This window comes from Amblyomma maculatum, chromosome 3, assembly GCF_055883805.1.
Source record: "Amblyomma maculatum isolate TAMU_Amacu chromosome 3, ASM5588380v1, whole genome shotgun sequence".
Classification (NCBI taxonomy): Eukaryota; Metazoa; Arthropoda; class Arachnida; order Ixodida; family Ixodidae; genus Amblyomma; species Amblyomma maculatum.
The window spans coordinates 170,669,360-170,689,421 of NC_139346.1; the positions used below are offsets into that span (position 1 = coordinate 170,669,360).

Below are 20,062 nucleotides of genomic sequence, written 5' to 3' on the forward strand. Positions count from 1 at the left end.
AGCGGTTGTGCTATCACCGCCACCGCCATGGTCACGCCCTCCCACGTGTAGCACCATTGTCTATTTTCGAGGCCTGTGCGCTGCAGGTTGTCCACCTCGTCGCTGTTCTGAATCGCTTACTATCCGAATGGAATGGAACACGTACGGGAGCACTGCCACGAAGAGCGCAAAACGAAGTTGTGGTCGGCGGAGATTGAATATTTATGCGGTCATCTATCACTCCTAATGATTTCAAGGTTTCAGGACAGCTCTTTGCGAGTGATAATGAACAACAATCACCATAGAATATGCTGCTGCAAAAACCTTGATTTCACAGGAGAGGTGCCACATGGAGGGCGTGTTGAGAATTCTAGAACTTGACAGCCAGATGCATAGCTCCGCAGAGACGATAAACGCTCCTAAAAGGACACCATCAGACGCCGATCCGTGTATTTGGATAACTGTTTTGTGCCTGTATTTCTGTCGACTACATGATCTGCATTGTTTGTCCTCACTGCATTGTGGCGATTGTGTCAGGCAGAGTCTTGCAAGAAAACCGGTGCCGACCAAGAAAACAAAATTTCAGCTGAAGTCAGCAGTGACTATATACTTGCGGAGTACATTCCTTCAAATCTGTGAAGAAATTCCATCAGTGTCGCACACATGTTGCAATTTACATCAGTGCCGTACTGCTAATGCCAAAGAATGCGTGTCTGGCCTTAGTTTTCAGGCTGCAGTAAGCAATAACGGCACCAGTTACCTACAAAACCACGTGTATAAACCGCAAAAAGGCGGCCTTAGTATACGCCCGAGTAAGATCAAAAGATTGCACGAAGGCAAAATCAAAGGCGTGACAGTCGAGAGCAGTGGGTTGGTGACATGGAATACGACGTTATAATGCATTCGCAAATATTCCGACGAGGCCGGCCTACCTGTGCCCTTGAGTAACGCCCTGTTAAAAGGAGTGGAGTGAGTGTCATTTCAAGGCTGCAAAATTGCTATTGGCACTTTGTCACTCCTACTCCAGCCGGCTTAGATAATTGTCAGAAATGCACACACGCTTGAAAGTAATACTCTAGTGAAAGAAATCATACATTTCACATGTAGAGAAATGTGTTCTCTATTATACAACGTCTTTTCGTTGCCAAAACAGGCGCAGGAATCTTGTCAATGCACACGCGCTTGAATGTAATACTCTAGTGAAAGAAATCACACATTTCACATGTAGAGAAATGTGTTCTCTATTATACGTCCTTTCGTAGCCAAAACAGGCGCAGGAACCTTGTCAAACTGTTATGATAGAAGCTTTTATTTATTTTTTAAACCTTTCCGAGTCGTTTTATTTTAAGGAGAAAAATACGCTGAATAAAAAAATGTAAATGAGCCGAAATGATCGGAACATTGGTCGTCGGTTGCCAGTACAACTGCTCTGATCTTCGTGCATCCACTTGCGAACATCAGCATGGTTTCGGGCGCTAAGTAGGCAATGACAATAATGATTTTTCGGCGTAAACAAATAGCGATGAAACGTAGAACGTTTTTCGAAATCCGGTTTCAATGGAAAAAGTTCAATATCCTTGGCGTTCAAAGTATAGCTGGAGGCTTTTCACAGTTTAAAATTAACTATGTAGGGAAACCAGAGGTCCGGTAAGTTGATGGTATTGTTGAAGAATCAGCGCAGTCGTGGGTCGCCACCTGCTAAGTAACAGCGTTTGTTCACTATTTTCTCCACCTTAGAGCAGTTAGTCGGTTAAGTATAGCGACTGTATACTTGTGGAGTCCTCGGCGATATGACAGTGACACGACACCTCGCATAGCCAATAAAAAAGACTGCTAAGGCGATATTTGACTGGCAGTTCACATCGCTGTCATCAGCACGAAGGCCACGTGATGCCTCGCCCATTCACTGAATCCTGCGCTACAACCCGACGGTAGCACCTCGACCTAGTCCTCAGAAGTATGCTCCACTTGTGCGTTTGTCCGCCGGCTATTTCCTTTGACGGCGAATGTTATTTTTGACTAAATAGGTACAAACTATTATCAATGATTTAATGGGTTACTCATCTGGTGTAAAAACGTCTGAGCATCTCAGCGCTTTTCTTAGTGCGAACAGTTTACATATCAATAAAGAATGTGCGAATGGTGGCACTTGAAGCTGCGCTTGTAATCCTTATCGTCATCATTACAAAGGGTTCAGCCCGGCAAACTTTCAAAGCTTAAGAAACCGAAACGACGAACCGTTACTTGGAGCGTCGCAGATCGTTGGCGAAAATCGATTTATATGCGCCTAAACTGCAACTCCACAAAGTTGTCTTATCGGGATAGTTAGTTCTAAATGAATTATTAGAACAATGCGCTTCCGTTTGCACCTACACTTTACGTTCATACTATACGCCTTGTTTCGCTTTAAGATAAAGGCCAATTGTGAATGGATTAGGAAGTTAACAAAAAAAAAAAATGACCGAGATTTAACCCTACCTAGACCTGTTTATTACGAGTGGTAGCGCGATGTGCATGCTCAGTGGTTAAGACACTCGTCTACTGAATCCAAGTACGTGGGTTCAAACCACAGCATTTTGAATCGGCGCCGATGGCTTATTTTATAGTCTCAAAGCACCACACGCGGACCATGTTGTATCGCAACCAGAACTATTCCTAGTTTGACCTTGAGAGGCCTTGAAGGTCATCTTAGGTGGGACATTATGAAGAAAATACTCCCACTCAGAGGTTTAAGGAGAAGACTAGGTAGGGCCTCGTGAAGATCATATACAGTCATTGGCCGACACCCAGCAAACTCGGGAAGTGCAGCCCGCAGAGTACATTTTCCGTTCCAAAACCATCAAATGGGTCAGCGCTACTCAGCGCTGTCAGGCCGCACAGTTATCATCGTCCATTGCAACATATGGTTAGTTAGTAACATGGGCTTTTATGGCGCCAAAGCCATTTAAGCTATGATGTGCCAGACAGAAGGTTAGATGATTTGTTATGTGAAATTGCACAAAAAGCAGTAATGAATATTTGAAAAGGAAACAGGCATTCCGTCCAATCATTGCAATATGATTGGACAGAATGACTGTTTTCTTCAGATATTCGTTGCTGCTTTCCGGTTATGCTTATCAAGTTTGCTATTACATGCAAACAGCGTCAAATCGCCAAGACCATATCGACTGGGCGTCCGTCCTGGCAGCGTTTCCTGTTTACCGTCCTTAAAGCCTGTCTCTGCAGCGCCTTCTTCAGCTTTTATCTCGTCCGAGAGCTCATCTGAAGAGTCAACACCTCTGACTCTGAGGGAAGCGCCACGAATAGAAAGTGACGCTGAGCAGATAATGCCAAAAATAAGCGAAGGAGTAAGCAAACGCGAGAAAGGAAAACCGGAAGAATGTTTCTGAAGCCAGCGACGAAACATTGGTTGTCGAAATTATGCGCGGTCCTGGCCTCCAATACGGCTCCCCTTATTGCCTGCGTCGCTTTGGAACGTTAAGCCCCGCAAACCGAACAAGCGTCATTAATATTTCTGCTGCCTCTTTTGTCGGGGCTTTTTACTAGGGCACGTGAACGCGCAGCGGGAGGGCAAAACAAAGGCATCTCGCTGTGCGGGCAATAACCCGCGCGATGCAAACAGCTGCCGGACGTCGAGGACCAAGATACACGGAGCGCGAGCCTGTTTTGGGGCGGAGCCCGCACTGCTTGGCAGGACGAGGTAACTAGTCGGGGAACTGGGTCGGCTGACCAGTTGTCTATTGTCTCGGAGACGCGGTTCATTAGCCCCGCGTGGGAAATGACCTCCGCCAGGTAGGCATAGACGGGGGCGGACTATGGTGATTGTTCTGCATGTTTCAATGTTTAACTATATAGTACAGAACCGCACGAGTAGAGGAGCACTTCGTCGCCGCGGTCTACTTGCCTTCATGCAAGGGTGAACTATCCGCTCCATATATGGGCAATCCATTTCATTTGCGACGCTCTTCAATCCTGGATCGACGATCAATGATTGCGGTATTTTACCTTCCTTTAATTACCCTGACTTCGTTCCATTCTCGTGGATAATCTGTTTAGCTCGGGAACAGATTACTTTCCGGTGGTTTATGGTCACAGTAGAACTTTTTAGTCGCCTAAACAGACTACAATTACGCAGACATCACTAGAATTTGATGCTGCTTCTTCAGAAGTAGAAACCAGCCACCCATTTTATCTTTCCGACATCTGCCACATCACATAAATGCGAACCCATCGATTGTTCTGAAGTTTCATTATTCATTTTTGTTTCACTTTCCGGCAAAGCACAATGGCTCCCGTCTTAGGCTACTGGGACGTCAGGGCTCTGGCTCAGTTCATCCGCAACCTCCTCGTCTACAAAGGCGTCCAGTTCCAGGACAAGCTATACAAGTTCGGCCCGGCACCGGACTTTGATCGCTCCGAGTGGCTCAAGGAGAAGTTCACGCTGGGCCTCAAGTTTCCCAACCTGCCGTATTACATTGACGGAGATGTGAAGATCACCCAAAGCTTGGCCATCCTGCGGTACCTCGCACGGAAGCACGATCTGGCTAGCAAGTGAGTGCGCAGTTTTGTCATATAGCTCACTTTTGGTCAAATCAAACAAACGCATGGTCAAAGATAAAAGTGGTCGAACGATAAAAGTTCCTGCGTAGTATCATTCGTTAGCGTTTATCAGTGTTAAAAATGTATATGATGACGCTATACCTTTGATGCCTCCAGCACAAAACTTCTGTGCGAAGTATGACGGGGAGCCGTAGGAACGCCTTTATCCTCAATAATGAATTATATTCTTGCTCTTGCTCATAATATTCTTCTCTATGTTGACTACTGCAAGACATTACACAATACTAGGGCCTGCAGTGAAAACTTCCAGACCACAGCTTAATGACACGTGCAAGTCTTCAATTTGCTCATTTGCATATTTAGAGAAAATTCTAATTTCTGACTTTGCTACAGCTACGGGTGATGCTGTCATTTGATTGAATTCCTTCAGTTACTTGACAATAACCCACGAAATATGCACTAAGTTGAAGAGCTCAGTTGGAGTAACGCTTTAGTATACGCTCAATGTCGTCGCGCCATTTGAAAACGGACCGCAAATCCGGGTACGTAAAAGGCAGCCGGTTTCAACCGCTCTTGTTTACCGTGTGTTAGCAAATAGCACAAGGAATTCAGCATGCTAAACTATCGCACCGAGTGGCCCTCACCCAAGATCCATGCGGGTATAAACAACGGAAAGCTAATTCAATAAATACGTCCCTTGTCTTGTGTTTCCCATTTTCAGGAATGATGAGGAGACCTTGGAGCTGGACGTCCTCGAGCAGCAGGCGCGGGACCTGAACATGCGCCTCCTTTACTCCACAGCGCCAAACCCGAACTACGAGGAGGCCCTCAAATCGTACGCCGACAACATCGACAACGTCCTCAAGCCCTGGGAAGAGCACCTGGCCAGCCGCAAGTGGGCATTGGGAGACAGACTGACTTACGTGGACTTCCTGCTCTACGAAGGACTAGACTGGCACCGGGAGTTCAAAGCCGAAGCAGTGAAGCGATACCCCCACGTGGTCGAGTACCTCAAGAGGTTCGAGGAACTGCCCAACCTGAAGGAGTACTTTGCATCGGACAAGTACCACAAGTATCCCATTCTGGGCCCATTCAGAAAGTGGGGCTACGAAAAGAAATGAAATCCGTGAAGCGCTGCTCGCGCCTTGTTGCCGTTTCCTCAATTTCCTACATATCCCTCAATAAAGATTCTCTTCTGCCGGTGAAAAAATGTCGATGGATTGGTTTATAGAGCTTAACGTCCCAAAGCAACTCAGGCCAGGAAGGTTCAGTTAAGATTGTGTAGCCTGTTTATACCCAGCAGCATCTTTGAATTGGAAAGCGAAGCCTGCCAATATGCATAGAAGAGGCGCTTTGCAGGCTGGCATGAACGGATCGGAATAAATTTGTAGCGCTGCATCGGAGGGTGTTTAGAATGTTAGTTGCAGCGCTTGGCAAAACGTATTCGCACTTATTTCACACTAATACCTATGAAGTGTGCATCTTCAGTGTAAACGCCACCCGCGTGTATATACATAGAAACCAAAAACTGGGCTCCCCTGCAATAAGAAATTAGAGTATTTCGGGATGACTTCGGACACGACTGTTATATGGTGCGGTAAGTTATTGCGAAAATAAAGTGCTTACCCTCCACGGCGGCTCAGTATTTGCACTCGACTGCTGATCCGCGGGGAGGAGCCTTGTATGCCGCCGCAACCGCGTTTCGACGGAGACGGAACACAAGGTAACCTTTTAGTGTGCGCTGTGAAACGGCATCAAAGAACCTTGGGCTCTCCGAATTACCGGCGCCCTTCACCAAGACTCGTAGCCGCTGTGGCCACGGGATGTTAAACAATATGTTCAAAAATACCTGCTGACGTGTGATTATGCAGTTGTTGAACGTTGGAGTGGACGTAGTATGAGGCGTGGTGGGAGGGTAGGCGGTATAATTGGGTAGCGTTTTTCACACCTGCAGAATGCAAGCGAGTATACCAGCCAATCCAGATGAAAGAGGCCTGGTTCAGCATTTTCTTTCAGCATGGCCACGGTTCTCCCAGCCATCTCGCTCACAGTTATGACTATGAATGGACAGTTGCCTTCTTACCTTCGCGAAAGACATTGAGTCAATGACCATTAGCTAAGACAAGCGTTTCGCTCTATCGATAGCCTGAAATATCTGTGGTGTTTCCAGGTGAGTGCGGTAAGTGTGTTGCCTGTACCCTTGGGGCAAGCGCTTAAACATGACATGTATCTTTCTGTGAGCTCATTAGTTCGAACTTGGCACACCTTATTGCAGGGACTTGATTGTTGTGATTAACTTCACTGATGCCCTGAGGCAATAAATATCATTAAAAAAATGGGAAACAAGCATCCTTGTAATGGCTGATTCATGTAGGTCATAAACAGACTACAAAACCGAGAGATATGACATAACATGGTCTGTACTCTCCTTGTGCTTCAGGCCCTACATTCAGGCCGGTCAACAAATCCAGCTTCGGGCCCATCTTAAACCAGAGGTATGTATTTTAAGACGTCCTTCTTCTGTATCCGCCATACAACCTTTCGGGGTTAGCCTGGAAAGGTTCGCCGCTTACGCCTTTGTCAATGCTCGTGTTTCAAGCCTCCATTCGTTTTACTCTATCGACAGCCTGAAATATTTCTGCGCTTTCCAGGTGAGTGCGGTAAGTGTGCTGCCTGTACCCTAGGGGCAACCGCTTAAACATGGCATTTTGTATCTTTCTGTGTTCTCGTTTGTTCAAACTTGGCACACCTTATTGCAGGGACTTGTTGTTGTGATTAACTTGACTGGATGTAAGACTTGAAACCTTCAAACAAAGCCCGTATAATAAAAATAAACTCATTCCACTTTCGCGCAAGAAAGCGACAGGTTTAATGAACCAATTATGTTCCTATATTCGGGGTGAATGTTTCAAGTCTTACATCCAGTGAAGTTAATCACAACAATCAAGTCCCTGCAATAAGGTGTGCCAAGTTTGGACAAACGAGAACACAGAAAGATACACACGTTCTGCAGAAATTTGGAATTCGAACTCATAGGCTGCTATCTGAACAAACCCGCCGATATGTCAGAATCGGAGCACTCTGAATGAAGCGGCACCTGCCAAAAAAGTGGAACTAAGACCTCTTTTTCCGTGCAAGCTATAGGCTACATCGTAAAACATTTTCGCGAATTTTGACGGTGTTCCTTTAACGGCTCGTGAAGAGTTAACTGTATTAGTGAAGAATGATGGCGTCAGATTATCGTAGAGACACTTAGATGTCAAAGGATTATCTTACGTTCGATCTGCCAAGTGTTCTCTGCATGTAAAAAGAAGCTATTGTAACATTCCCTTACTAGGCAAAAATATTTGTGTGATAACTGTTAACAGGCCGCTCAATTTCCAGTCCCTGTTAGTGATTTTTTTACGCTGGGCAAATGAAGTGTTTTTATTGCTTCAATAGGCTGGCACGTACACACGAGCAGGGCATACAGAAGTATATTGGCGTTGCACGAAAAGTTATCTAGGTAGGGACAAAAGACCTTACGCCTAGAGCTGAGTACCAGAAGATAACGCTGGTTGTTTATGGCCAGCGAAGTCCGAAGATTTCCGCAGAACAATGTGCGCAAAAAAGGAAACTCCTCGCTGAAGTCTCACCTTCAATACAGCTTGCAATATTGTGCACTCAGTGAGAGTGGCTTTGATGCAGGGGGAGGCTGCTGCACCTGGCACCTCGAACGTCGATCTACACAAGCACGGCACCAGTATAACTGCATCCGAAGGGTATCGCCCCCTCCCCTGAAAAGTAACAGCTAGACAGGACAAGAGGCTTGTGAAGGTGCCATCGAAAAGCGGTTTAAAGGTATCGTGCGTAGAATTACGTTTATTCATGAAGCCTTTTCCGTCTAGGTGTTTAGAAGCCAGTCAGCACTCAGACAGTCTCACGGCCTGGAAATCTTAGTCGCGCTGTGAGCCTTTGTGTTGGTTGATGCGGCTAAGACAATAGTGAAAAAAAAATCATATATGTTGTCATCATTTTTAAAGATATCAAATTCTCAACAAAAATATAGAGGAAAGAGAAGCAGAGAGGTTTTAAAGGGACGCAGTACTTAGTCGCCGATGTTAGGATATGCATTTCATTCGTTCCGGTCTCAATATTAACTTTTCATCTGGATTTTGTGCTTCTTCAGGATAATATTCTGTAATTTAGCGAGCAAAACGTTCAGCATCCCCATCACGCTTGTGACACCATTTGCGCCCAATAGCCAAGGGAACGGTACCTGCTTCCTTCACTCTAATTCTGGGGTTGCATAGTCAGCTGGCCTGATCCTAGTTCATTAACATGCTATCAGTCTCATTATGCTGGTCTCGAATGCAGCTTTGAACGTGAAGGCGTCCGCTTGCAGTTTTCAGTACAACGGAATGGTTCCCGTCGTGGGCTACTGGGACGCAAGGGCCCTAGTACAGTACATCCGCAACATCCTTGTCTACAAAGGCGTCCAGTTCCAGGACAAGCTGTACAAGTTCGGTCCGGCACCGGACTTTGACCGCTCCGAGTGGCTCAGGGAGAAGTTCACGCTGGGCCTCAAGTTTCCCAACCTGCCGTATTACATCGACGGAGATGTCAAGATCACCCAAAGCTTGGCCATCCTGAGGTACCTCGGAAGGAAGCACGATCTGGCTGGCAAGTGAGTGCCTAGTTGTTTTTTTCACCTAGCTCAGTTTTGGTCAAATAAAACTTAAGACATGATGGAAGGTAAAAGTGGTCAAATAATAAAAGTTCCTGCACAGTACCATTCATTAGCGTTATCGGTGTTCAAAACAAATGTATATGAGGACGCTATACCTTTGATACTTCCACCACAAAACTTCTGTGCGTAGCGTGACGGCGAGCGGTACGAATGCCTATATCCTTAGTGCACATTATATTCTTGTTCCTGCACATTACACAATACTGGGGATCAGCAGTGAAAACATCAAGACCACAGCTTGATGGCGCGTGCAAGTCTTCAACCTCCTCATTTACACAATTAGACAATATTTAGTATGACTGCTGCGGCTACTGGTGATGCTATCACATCATTGAATTCCTTCAGTTACCTTACAATAAGTAACAAAATAGGCACTAGGTTGAAGAGCGAAGTTGGAGTAACGCTTTAGTACGCTCAACGTCCTTGCGCCATTTAAAACAGACCGCAAACCCGGTACGTAACAGCCGGCCGGTCTCAACCGCTCTTGTTTACCGTATGTTAGTAAATAGCACAGGGAATTCAGCATGCTAAACTGTCGCACCAACTGGCCGTCGCTCAACATGCATGAGGGTATAAACAACAGAAAGCTAAGCCATCAATGTGTCCTCGGCCTTGTCTTTCCCATTCCAGAAATGAGGAGGAGACCTTGGAGCTGGACGTCCTCGAGCAGCAGGCGCGGGACCTGAACATGCGCCTCCTTTACTCCACAGCGCCAAACCCGAACTACGAGGAGGTCCTCAAATCGTACGCCGACAACATCGACAACGTCCTCAAGCCCTGGGAAGAGCACCTGGCCAGCCGCAAGTGGGCATTGGGAGACAGACTGACTTACGTGGACTTCCTGCTCTACGAAGGACTAGACTGGCACCGGGAGTTCAAAGCCGAAGCAGTGAAGCGATACCCCCACGTGGTCGAGTACCTCAAGAGGTTCGAGGAACTGCCCAACCTGAAGGAGTACTTTGCATCGGACAAGTACCGCAAGTATCCCATTATGGGCCCATTCAGAAAGTGGGGCTACGAAAAGAAAGGAAATCCGTGAAGCGCTGCTAACGCCTTGTTGTCGTTTCCTCAATTTCTTACATATCCCTCAATAAAGATTCTCTTCTGCCGGTGAAGAAAGGTCGATGGATTGGTTTATAGAGCTTAACGTCCCAAAGCAGCTCAGGCCAGGAAGGTTCAATTAAGATTGGGTAGCCTGTTTATACCCAGCAGCATCTTTGAATGTGAAAGCGAAGCCTGCCAATGTACATAGAAGAGGCGCTTTGCAGGCTGGCATGAACGGATCGGAATAAATTTGTGGCGCTGCATCGGAGGTTGTTTAGAATGTTAGTTGCAGCGCTTGGCAAAACGTATTCGCACTTATTTCACACTAATACCTATGAAGCGTGCATCTTCAGTGTAAACGCCATCCGCGTGTATATACATAGAAACCGAAAACTGGGCTCACCTGCAATAAGAAATTAGAGTATTTCGGGAGACTTTGGACACGACTGTTATATGGTGCGGGAAGTAATTGCGAAAATAACGTGGTCACCCTCCACGGCGGCTCAGTACACTCGACTGCCCTCCGCGGGGAGGAGCCTTGTATGCCGCCGCGGCCGCGTTACGTTGGAGTCAAGACACAAGGTACCCGTGTAGTGTGCGCTGAGAAACGGCATCAAAGAACCTTGGGCTCTCCGAATTACCGGCGCCCTTCACTAAGACTCGTAGCCGCTGTGGCCACGGGATATTAAACAATATGTTCGAAAATACCTGCTGACATGTGATTATGCAGGTGTTGAACCTTGGAGTGGACGTATGCATGAGGCGTGGTGGGAGGAAGGCGGTAGAATTGGGTGGCTTTTTTCGCACCAGAACGCAAGCGAATATACCAGCCAATCCAAATGAAAGTGGCGTTGTTCTGCAATTTTTTTCAGCGTAGCCACGGTTCTGCCAGCCATCTCGCTCACAGTTATGACTATGAATGGACAGTTGCTTTCCTACCTTCGCGAAAGACGCTTGAGTCAATGACCATTGGCTAAGAGAAGCGTTTTGCCCTATCGATAGCCTCAAACATGTCTTGAGTGCGGTAAGTGTGCTGCCTGTACCCTAGGGGCAAGCGCTTAAACATGGTATCATGTACTCTGTGTGTTCGTTTGTTCAAACTTGGCCCACCTTATTACAGGGACTTGATTGTTGTGATTAACTTCACTGATGCTCTGAGGCAACAAATATCATAAAAAAAAGAAAAACAAGCGTTCTTGTAATAGCTAATTCATATAGGTCAAATATACACGACAAACCGAGAGATATATGATATAGCAGGGCCTGTACTCTCCTTGTGCTTCATGCCTTACACTCAGGCCTGCCAACAAATCCAGCTTCGGGCCCATCTCAAACCAGAGGTATGTATTTTAAGACTTGCTTCTTCTGTATCCGCCATAACCTTTCGGTGTTCGCCGGGAAACGTTCGCCGCTTACGCCTTTGTCAATGCTCGGGTTTCAAGCCTCCATTCGTTTTGCTTTATCGACAGCCTGAAATATGTCTGTGGATCGAGGTGAGTGCGGTAAGTGTGCTGCTTGTACCACAGGGGCAAGCGCTTAAACATGGCATCATGTATCTTTCTTAGTGTTCGTTTGTTCAAACTTGGCCCACCTTATTACAGGGACTTGATTGTTGTGATTAACTTCACTGATGCTCTGAGGCAATAAATATCATAAAAAAAAAGAAAAACAAGCGTTCTTGTAATAGCTAATTCATATAGGTCATATATACACGACAAACCGAGAGATATGATATAGCAGGGCCTGTACTCTCCTTGTGCTTCATGCCTTACACTCAGGCCTGCCAACAAATCCAGCTTCGGGCCCATCTCAAACCAGATATATGTATTTTAAGACTTGCTTCTTCTGAATCCGCCATAACCTTTCGGTGTTCGCCGGGAAACGTTCGCCGCTTACGCCTTTGTCAATGCTCGGGTTTCAAGCCTCCATTCGTTTTGCTTTATCGACAGCCTGAAATATGTCTGTGGATCGAGGTGAGTGCGGTAAGTGTGCTGCTTGTACCATAGGGGCAAGCGCTTAAACATGGCATCATGTATCTTTCTTAGTGCTCGTTTGTTCAAACTTGGCACACCTTATTGCAGGGACTTGACTGTTGTGATTAACTTCACTGGATGTAAGACTTGAAACATTCAAACAAAGCCTGTACAATAAAAATAAACTCGTTCCACTTTCGTGCAAGAAAGCGACACGTTTAATGAACCAATTAGGTTCCTATATTCGGAGACACGTTCTGCAGAAAATTGGAATTCGAACTCATAGGCTGCTATCTGAACCAACCCGCCGCTATGTCAGAATCGGTGCGCTCTGAATGAAGCGGCACCTGCCAAAAAAGGGGAACTAAGACCTCCTTTTCCCTGCAAGCTATAGGCTACATGGTAAAACATTTTCCCGAATTTTGACGGTGTTTCTTTAAAGCATTAATACCGTTTCTTAGGCTAGTTGGTTCATATTTGTACTGTGAAAAACTGCGCCGAAATAAACACACCACAAGAAAGAAGACGGGACAACGGCTCGTGAAGAGTTAACTGTATTAGTGAAGAATGATGGCGTCAGAGCATTGTAGAGACACTTAGATGTCAAAGGATTATCTTACGTTCGATCTGCCATGTGTTCTCTTCATGTAAAAAGAAGCTATTGTAACATTCTCTTACTAGGCAAAAATATTTGTGTGAGAACTGTTAACAGGCCGCTCAATTTCCAGTCCCTGTTAGTCATTTTTTACGCTGGGCATATGAAGTGTTTTTATTGCTTCAATAGGGGAGGGGAGGAGGGGGGGGGGGGGGGGAGGCTGGCACCCACACATGAGCAGGGCACACAGAAGTACATTGGCGTTGCACGAAGAGTTATCTGAGTAGGGACAAAAGAACGTACGCCTAGAGCTGAGTACCAGAAGATAACGGTGTTTTTTTATGGCCAGCGAAGTCCGAAGATGTCCGCAGAACAATGTGCGCAAGAAAGGAAACGCCCCGCTGAAATCTCACCTTCACTGCAGCTCGCAATCTGGTGCACTCTGTGAGAGTGGCTTTGTTGCAGGGGGAGGCTGCTGTACCTGGCACCTCGAACGTCGATCTACACAAGCACAGCGCCAACATAACTGCATCCGAAAGGTATCGCCCCCACCCCTGAAAACAAGTAACAGCTAGAAAGGACAAGAGGCTTGTGAAGGCGCCATCGAAAAGCGGTTTAAAGGTATCGTGCGTAGAGTTACGTTTATTCATGAAGCCTTTTCCGTCTAGGTGTTTAGAAGCCAGTCAGCACTCAAACAGTCTCACGGCCTGGAAATCTTAGTCGCCCTGTGAGCCTTTGTGTTGGTTGATGCGGCTAAGACAATAGTGAAAAAAAAAATAATATATGTTGTCATCATTTTTAAAGATATTAAATTCTCAACAAAAATGTAGAGGAAAGAGAAGCAGAGAGACTTTAAAGGGACGCAGTACTTAGTCGCCGATGTTAGGACATGCATTTCATTCCGTTCCCGGTCTCAATATTAACTTTTCATCGGGTTTTTGTGCTTCTTCAGATAATATTCTGTGATTCAGCGAGCAAAACATTCAGCATCCCCATCACGCTTGTGACACCATTTGCGCCCAATAGCCAAGGGAACGGTACCTGCTTCCTTCACTCTAATTCTGGGGTTGCATAGTCAGCTGGCCTGATCCTAGTTCATTAACATGCTATCAGTCTCATTATGCTGGTCTCGAATGCAGCTTTGAACGTGAAGTAAGGCGTCCGCTTGCAGTTTTCAGCACTACGGAATGGCTCCCGTCGTGGGCTACTGGGACGCAAGGGCCCTAGGACAGTACATCCGCAACCTCCTTGTGTACAAAGGTGTCCAGTTCCAGGACAAGTTGTACAAGTTCGGTCCGGCACCGGACTTTAACCGCTCCGAGTGGCTCAAGGAGAAGTTCACGCTGGGCCTCAAGTTTCCCAACCTGCCTTACTACATCGATGGAGACGTGAAGATCACCCAAAGCTTGGCCATCTTGCGCTACCTGGCCAGAAAGCACGGTCTGGCTGGCAAATACGTGTACCTTTATGTCAAATGCTGACTTTTGTTCAGCTTAAACCAGGTTAAGTTGAGCTAAGCTGTGTATTTTGGCACATAGGCAACTAAGACCTCCATGCGTGGAAACGAATACCAAAGCAGAAAAGGTAAAAGCACTTGTTGAAAGAGTTGACAGTGTGGAACAACGAAACAACAACAACCACGAGGAAAAGCTTCAAAAGCCGCTAGGGGCATTTTTAGATGTGTAGGACTCCCAAGCAGACCGAGTGCTGTAGCCTGAAAGCAACAGGCGACCAGGCGGATAGTTTAGCGTGGTTATGTTATCTGTGAATTAGGCGCGGTAGCACGTGATGTTTCCTTTTGGTTTTGGTTCGAGCTTCGGTTTCGAAGGTCAAGCAGGCTTCAGGCAAAGATGTTCAAAGACGGTGACTGGATGAAGATTTCCTCATAGCCAATCTTCCTCCTTACAGGACTGAGGAGGAGACCTTGGAGCTGGACGTCCTCGAGCAGCAGGCCCTGGACTTTTTCATACGCCTCATTCACTGCACAGCGCCCGTACCGAACTACGAGGAGGCCATGAAGTCATACGCCGACAATATGGACAACGTCCTCAAGCCCTGGGAAGAGCACCTGGCAAGTCGCAAGTGGGCCCTTGGAGACAGGCTGACCTACGTTGACTTCCTACTTTACGAGGGACTCGACTGGCATCGAGAGTTCAAAGCCGAAGCAGTGCAGCGATATCCGTACGTGGTCGAATACCTGAAGAGGTTCGAGGAACTGCCCAACCTGAAGGAGTACTTCGCCTCCGACAAGTACCACAAGTATCCCATTCTGGGGCCATACAGGAAATGGGGTTACGAGAAGAAATGAAGCCCGGTAGCGCTGCTCGTGAATTGTCTGCGTTCCGTCGTATCGAGCTGCAATATGTTCCAAATAATATTTTGCTCTTGATGAACGAAGCAGAAAGAATGAGAATAAATTTTGTTTATAGGTTTGCTGCTCGTGAATTGTCTGCGTTCCGTCGTATCGAGCTGCATATGTTCCAAATAATATTTTGCTCTTGATGAACGAAGCAGAAAGAATGAGAATAAATTTTGTTTATAGGTACTTGTTAATACGCCGTAGCCTTGCTTTACTTGATGGTGCGGATAACTTCGCCATGCTGTAAGTGCGCATATGAATCCGTAAAGAACAGGTTTTGAAATTAGGGATTTATAGATCAGAATGGGCGTCAGTAGTGCCGCAATAATCACTGTTCTTAACGTTTTTACAATGCTAAAATACAAGTTCATTCCATGATCGGCGGCAACTGTATGAGTGGGGCTTTCTGCGGTAAACTATGTCGTAGTAGCAAATGACTTCAACAGTTTATCCCAGAAAGGCTGACGGCAAACCCTGATCTCCCTCAGTTGCCTGCGGTAGAAACGGTGCTCTGACAGAACACTTAGGCGAAACGGATACATAAGCTGACGAGCGGATGCTCGAGTGAACGAGCCAATGTGGCTATTATACGTTAGTGAAGAAGGTTGCAGTAATGTTGCTGCTACTTTTTAAACCCTGGTGCAGAATGAGAAATTCGGCATTTTTTAACGTACATAACACTCTGTGAGCCGGTATACGCAGCAGCAAGAAGCGAACTCCTCTCCGTTCGGGCCCGTGCTTTTTCCTCCGATTAACTCGTACGATGCTACACCGGCACCAGCATAACACGGTTAACCTAACTCAATTATAATACAGCTATACGCGCCGCATCTTCGGCTCTGCGAAGTCTTCAGAAACCGTAGCGCAAATGGGTTCATTTCATTTTATCGCCTTAAAGACCCCTTTGGTGGTATTACGGAAAGGGTGGGATTACATATCTTAACATAACAGTGTGAAAGTGGTGTTCGTGTTTCTAGCGGCACTTCGTCATTTCGCCTTACGTGTGTAGTCGCTGAGCTGTGGAAATCGATCGGGCTGTCCTTCCTCTTTTTATGCTCAGGCAGCTACCTGCCGTGAGCGTCTGCGTAAGGAGGAGGCGGACATTGATGTGGTTTCGGTTCCCCTAAAGGAACTAGTTAGGCTTCTGACTCCCAGTCTCCCCCCTCACCTCCGTCTTTACGACCTTGCTAACGTTAAGCCCAGCTGGCGGCATATCACAGCGGATTTTTTGGAAGCAAGCAGAGCGTCCTTTATGTACCGCTTCGCCAGGGGAGTCCTCCCTATTAAGGCGCCGGTGTTTACACGGACCAGCCTGCGACCAACTTGTCCGACGTGTGGTGGTAGAGAGGACACTGTGCACATATTCTCGCAAGTGTCTCCTTCCTGAAGCGCTTCTCCGTCGTGTAGCTAACCTCTTCCAGCTTCCGGGTATACCGTATCAGACCGTGCAATACCTGAACCCGTTGCCAGGCGTGGCCGTTAACCAGTTCGTCCTCTTGCTCGTGGAGTGCGCGTACCAAGTATGGCTGGCACGCTGCGCGGCCGCATACAACAGCAGAGTTCCGGGCCTCCATGAAGTAATCGCAAAGATACGGAAAGAGGTCTGGTTCTGCCTGCAGCGGGAACGTCGCATCCTTGGCGAGCAGAGGCTCTCGAAGGTTTGGTGCGGGCCGTCTGTGATTTTCTCGGTTAAGGTGGAACACTCTCTGTGTCATTATGATTTTATCACAGGGATTGGTTGTCCTTAGTGACACTCGTGCTGTCATGAAGGTCCGCCTCGTTGGCTCGATGCCACGATGGCGCTGCAAGCAGTCTTTGCGTCTGATGACACTCACTCCTGTGAGGGCATCACGCGGCGGCCCCTCCCAGACCCCACTTGGCCCTGGGGGGGGGGACTCTGCCGGAGGTGTTGAATGGATGATGATGGGCTGATGAGTTATGTGTGACTCTGGGGCACGGCACCTCCGGGTGTCAATCCCCCTCCCCATCTGACAACGGCAAAGACGAGGAAAGCGGCGACTAGATGAGGCAGAATATGGAGCGTAAATAACGGAATACATGCGTGCAAGAAAGAGATCAGGACAAAAGGGAGATGTTGGCGGTATCAGCAGGAATCTCAGGCGATTGACTGATGAAAACATTTTATTACGGGCATCGTATATAGCTGGTTCCGTCGAAAAGGCGTCGCGCTGTGACCTAGGATTGAAAGAAACGCGTCGGAAAAAATACTGACGTAATTTTATATCAAAATTATGACGCCACCGCTCTTTGTGCAGCTTTCGAGGTGGTGTCTCTATATTTCCCACCCCATCTGGCATGCGCATGCTTGTCAGGATGGAGAATAGTTTGCGATAGATATATGAACCACGCACAGCCTTCCTAATAAGTTTTCAGACCAGGGAGTTTGTTTCTGATTGAAAAAGATTGATGGATGGCTGACTCTGGTTATTCATATATGAGTCGAACTTTGGGAGAGTTCTTATTAAGTGAAATTGCTGGTCCCACTTGCTCGAGGGTTCGAAAGGTCATGATAGAAGCGTACTTAGCTTTAAAGGGGCTTCATATCATCTTGGTTAGGCTGTTGACAGAGGAAAGTACATCATCATGACCATCACCTCCATCCCATCAGAGATGGCCCACAACTAATCAACCCGCGGCATTCGCTACAAAACAGCGGCATGTTCCATCCTTGCCGTCGTCGCCCAATAAGCATGCACCCTTCTTCCAGTTCCTCCTGGAGCTCTGCTCTCACCACCTTGCCCTTCTTTGCGTCTCGAAACTTCTTTGTGTTAAGAATTTATTACCTCCACCTGTCAACGGTTGTTTGAATTATATAAGAAACATGTGTGATCAGAAAATGCTCATGTATTTATTGCAAGCAGATGAAGTATTCTAGCAAGAAGGCGGCCAGTAGCAATGTATCGATGCACTTTACCAAGCGTGACAAGCCTAAATAGTACAGCTCGCAACTTGTTTTCAGCTCTTTAGCCAGTTTATTTGCTTTCTGTGTCCTTTCGTTGCTGCTAACATTTCCTTTGTTCGGCGCGTCTGAAGTGAATATACTACAGTTTACGACGCTTCCACAGCGTCACACAAACAGGTATTTCTATTTACATGAATTTAAGACCAGCCTATTTTTCCCTCTTTTAAGAAATTCCACCCACTTTTACTCTACTCTTTAATCTTTCTTGATTCGCTCTTAAAATGCGTTCAACACAGAAAACCACCCAACCAAAGATACCGCCATACTTGCAGCAGCTCTGCCATATCAGCAATGCTGCTATGAGTACAAACGGTTGTTGGTATCTACGGTAGATGTCACCGGGTTTATTTAGTTTATTTATTCATTTCATTCTATTTGAAGCCATTCTGCTGCTCCCAGCTAAAGTTTTAACAATCATCTATGCACCTTAGTTACACGCTGTGCAAGCATATTAACTAGCGCGGCAGTCGTTGTGTTCACAGAGCTGCGTAGAGTTACTATACTAACTGTGTCGTATCTCACAACGTAAATGTTTGCAGACGCGGGCTACCACTGAGAAACCAAGAACAACATATAGAAATATTAAGTTTTAAATGATTCTGCCGTTTTTCTCAGCTCCAGAGCCTGGCATTCGTTAATTTGTCAACTCGTTGATAAAGCAAGAAAAAAAATTGTTGAGAAAGTTAATAGACTGTCCCTTTAAGACAAAAGTTTGCGTCATATGTATAAAGGGCAAAAAACATGACCATCACAACAGAAAATCATAAATAGAAGCCACGTGAAGAGTGAGCATGAAGAAACTAATAAGCTTGGTTTTGTGCATGTGTCTGTGAACCGCAAGAAACGCTTACTTCGAGAGAGCGAGAAACTTTATTGCGGCACAGGACGTAAGTCATTGCAGCTAAGTTCTCCCCAGACAGCCCAAAAATGATCATCTATCTCTTTTTCACAGTAACATTTGCAGTACAGTATTCAGAGTACCCAGACATGATTCCTTATGTAGTATTATCAGTTTATCATATAGTAAAATCGTTTCGCTAACAGAAACATTGTCCTTCCATTCTATAACGATTTCGCTTCTACATATCACTTACGCTCTACTTTGTTGAACCGGTCTCTCTTCAAATCCGAATTGCATTTGATAAAAGTTTACATCCCTACCGTCAGCCTAACGGAACAAACACGTTTAGCTTGGTTTAATACAACACTGAAACGTTTAAATGACAAGAAAAAGCGCCTGTTCCGTTCTGCGCAGTTACCAAATAATAAATGTACATGGAACAAATACCACACTACTGCTAAGCAATATTCCGATCTCACTGCCAAAACTAAACACTTGTTCTTTTCCTCTACCCTCCCTGAAATGTTACAAACCAACTCAAAGCACTTCAGGAACATAATTAACGCTGCTGCAAATACTACTGTTTTACTCTGTTCTACAACCTTCCCACGCATCTGAACTGTTGCCGTAAGCTTGCTCTCTTGCTCTGGTGTTTCATTACATATTAAAGACCGCTGTGGGATCTAGGTTAGAATCCGAAGACAGCTAAGGGGCTGCTCACATTCCAGCCTCTCTTTCATTTTCTGGCCAAATTGGAACCTCTTGCAGTGCTTTTGCCGCCGAGATGACGCCCCCATATGAGCAGTGCGCGCAAAAATACCCTACGCGGAGATCTTTAGCCGAGAACAAAAGGTCCTTACGCATACCACACCGCAGGAGAAGATAATATCGACCTCACCGGCATCTAAAGATGCCATTGGAACAATTGCGTGATCAAAAGGAAAGCGTTTCATAATCATTCATACTCAGTTATCTTCAGCGCTTCGCTGTGCAGGAATC

At 46.3% G+C, this 20,062-nt stretch overlaps 3 protein-coding genes and 1 long non-coding RNA gene across 6 annotated transcripts in view; 3 read left to right on the forward strand and 1 right to left on the reverse strand.

Moving 5' to 3' along the window:
* Positions 1-5,773, forward strand: part of LOC146196890 (glutathione S-transferase-like) — a 6,076-nt gene extending 303 nt beyond the window's left edge. The window contains exons 2-3 of the mRNA XM_084598587.1: positions 4,261-4,530; positions 5,261-5,773. Coding sequence (XP_084454713.1) covers positions 4,265-4,530; positions 5,261-5,660 — 666 coding nt within the window. The 5' untranslated portion in view covers positions 4,261-4,264 and the 3' untranslated portion in view covers positions 5,661-5,773. The remainder of the gene's footprint in view (positions 1-4,260; positions 4,531-5,260) is intronic.
* Positions 1-20,062, reverse strand: part of LOC146196886 (uncharacterized) — a 111,990-nt gene that overhangs the window by 51,475 nt on the left and 40,453 nt on the right. The gene's annotated exons all lie outside the window — the stretch shown is intronic.
* Positions 8,230-10,375, forward strand: LOC146196891 (glutathione S-transferase-like). Its single transcript, XM_084598586.1, has 3 exons — positions 8,230-8,379; positions 8,924-9,205; positions 9,899-10,375. The coding sequence occupies exons 2-3, from the start codon at positions 8,940-8,942 to the stop codon at positions 10,305-10,307; spliced, it is 675 nt and encodes a 224-aa protein (XP_084454712.1). The 5' UTR covers positions 8,230-8,379; positions 8,924-8,939; the 3' UTR covers positions 10,308-10,375.
* LOC146196892 (glutathione S-transferase-like) lies at positions 13,254-15,311 on the forward strand. Of its 3 annotated transcripts, none has more exons than XM_084598589.1 (3): positions 13,254-13,501; positions 14,020-14,333; positions 14,789-15,311. In XM_084598589.1, exons 2-3 carry the CDS (start codon positions 14,068-14,070, stop codon positions 15,186-15,188), a joined length of 666 nt encoding a protein of 221 aa, XP_084454715.1. In that variant the 5' UTR covers positions 13,254-13,501; positions 14,020-14,067; the 3' UTR covers positions 15,189-15,311. The 3 variants fall into 3 exon arrangements, with proteins under 3 accessions (XP_084454715.1, XP_084454714.1, XP_084454716.1); XM_084598588.1 differs by having other exon boundaries at positions 13,255-13,501; positions 14,052-14,333; XM_084598590.1 differs by having other exon boundaries at positions 13,256-13,419; positions 14,052-14,333.

Bases quoted from the DNA above. Each gene is read 5' to 3' on its own strand.
- LOC146196892 (XM_084598589.1), top strand. From the start codon at position 14,068: ATGGCTCCCGTCGTGGGCTACTGGGACGCAAGGGCCCTAGGACAGTAC. The intron at 14,334-14,788 runs ATACGTGTACCT...TCCTCCTTACAG, and splicing joins AAGCACGGTCTGGCTGGCAA to GACTGAGGAGGAGACCTTGG.
- LOC146196891 (XM_084598586.1), top strand. From the start codon at position 8,940: ATGGTTCCCGTCGTGGGCTACTGGGACGCAAGGGCCCTAGTACAGTAC. The intron at 9,206-9,898 runs GTGAGTGCCTAG...TTCCCATTCCAG, and splicing joins AAGCACGATCTGGCTGGCAA to AAATGAGGAGGAGACCTTGG.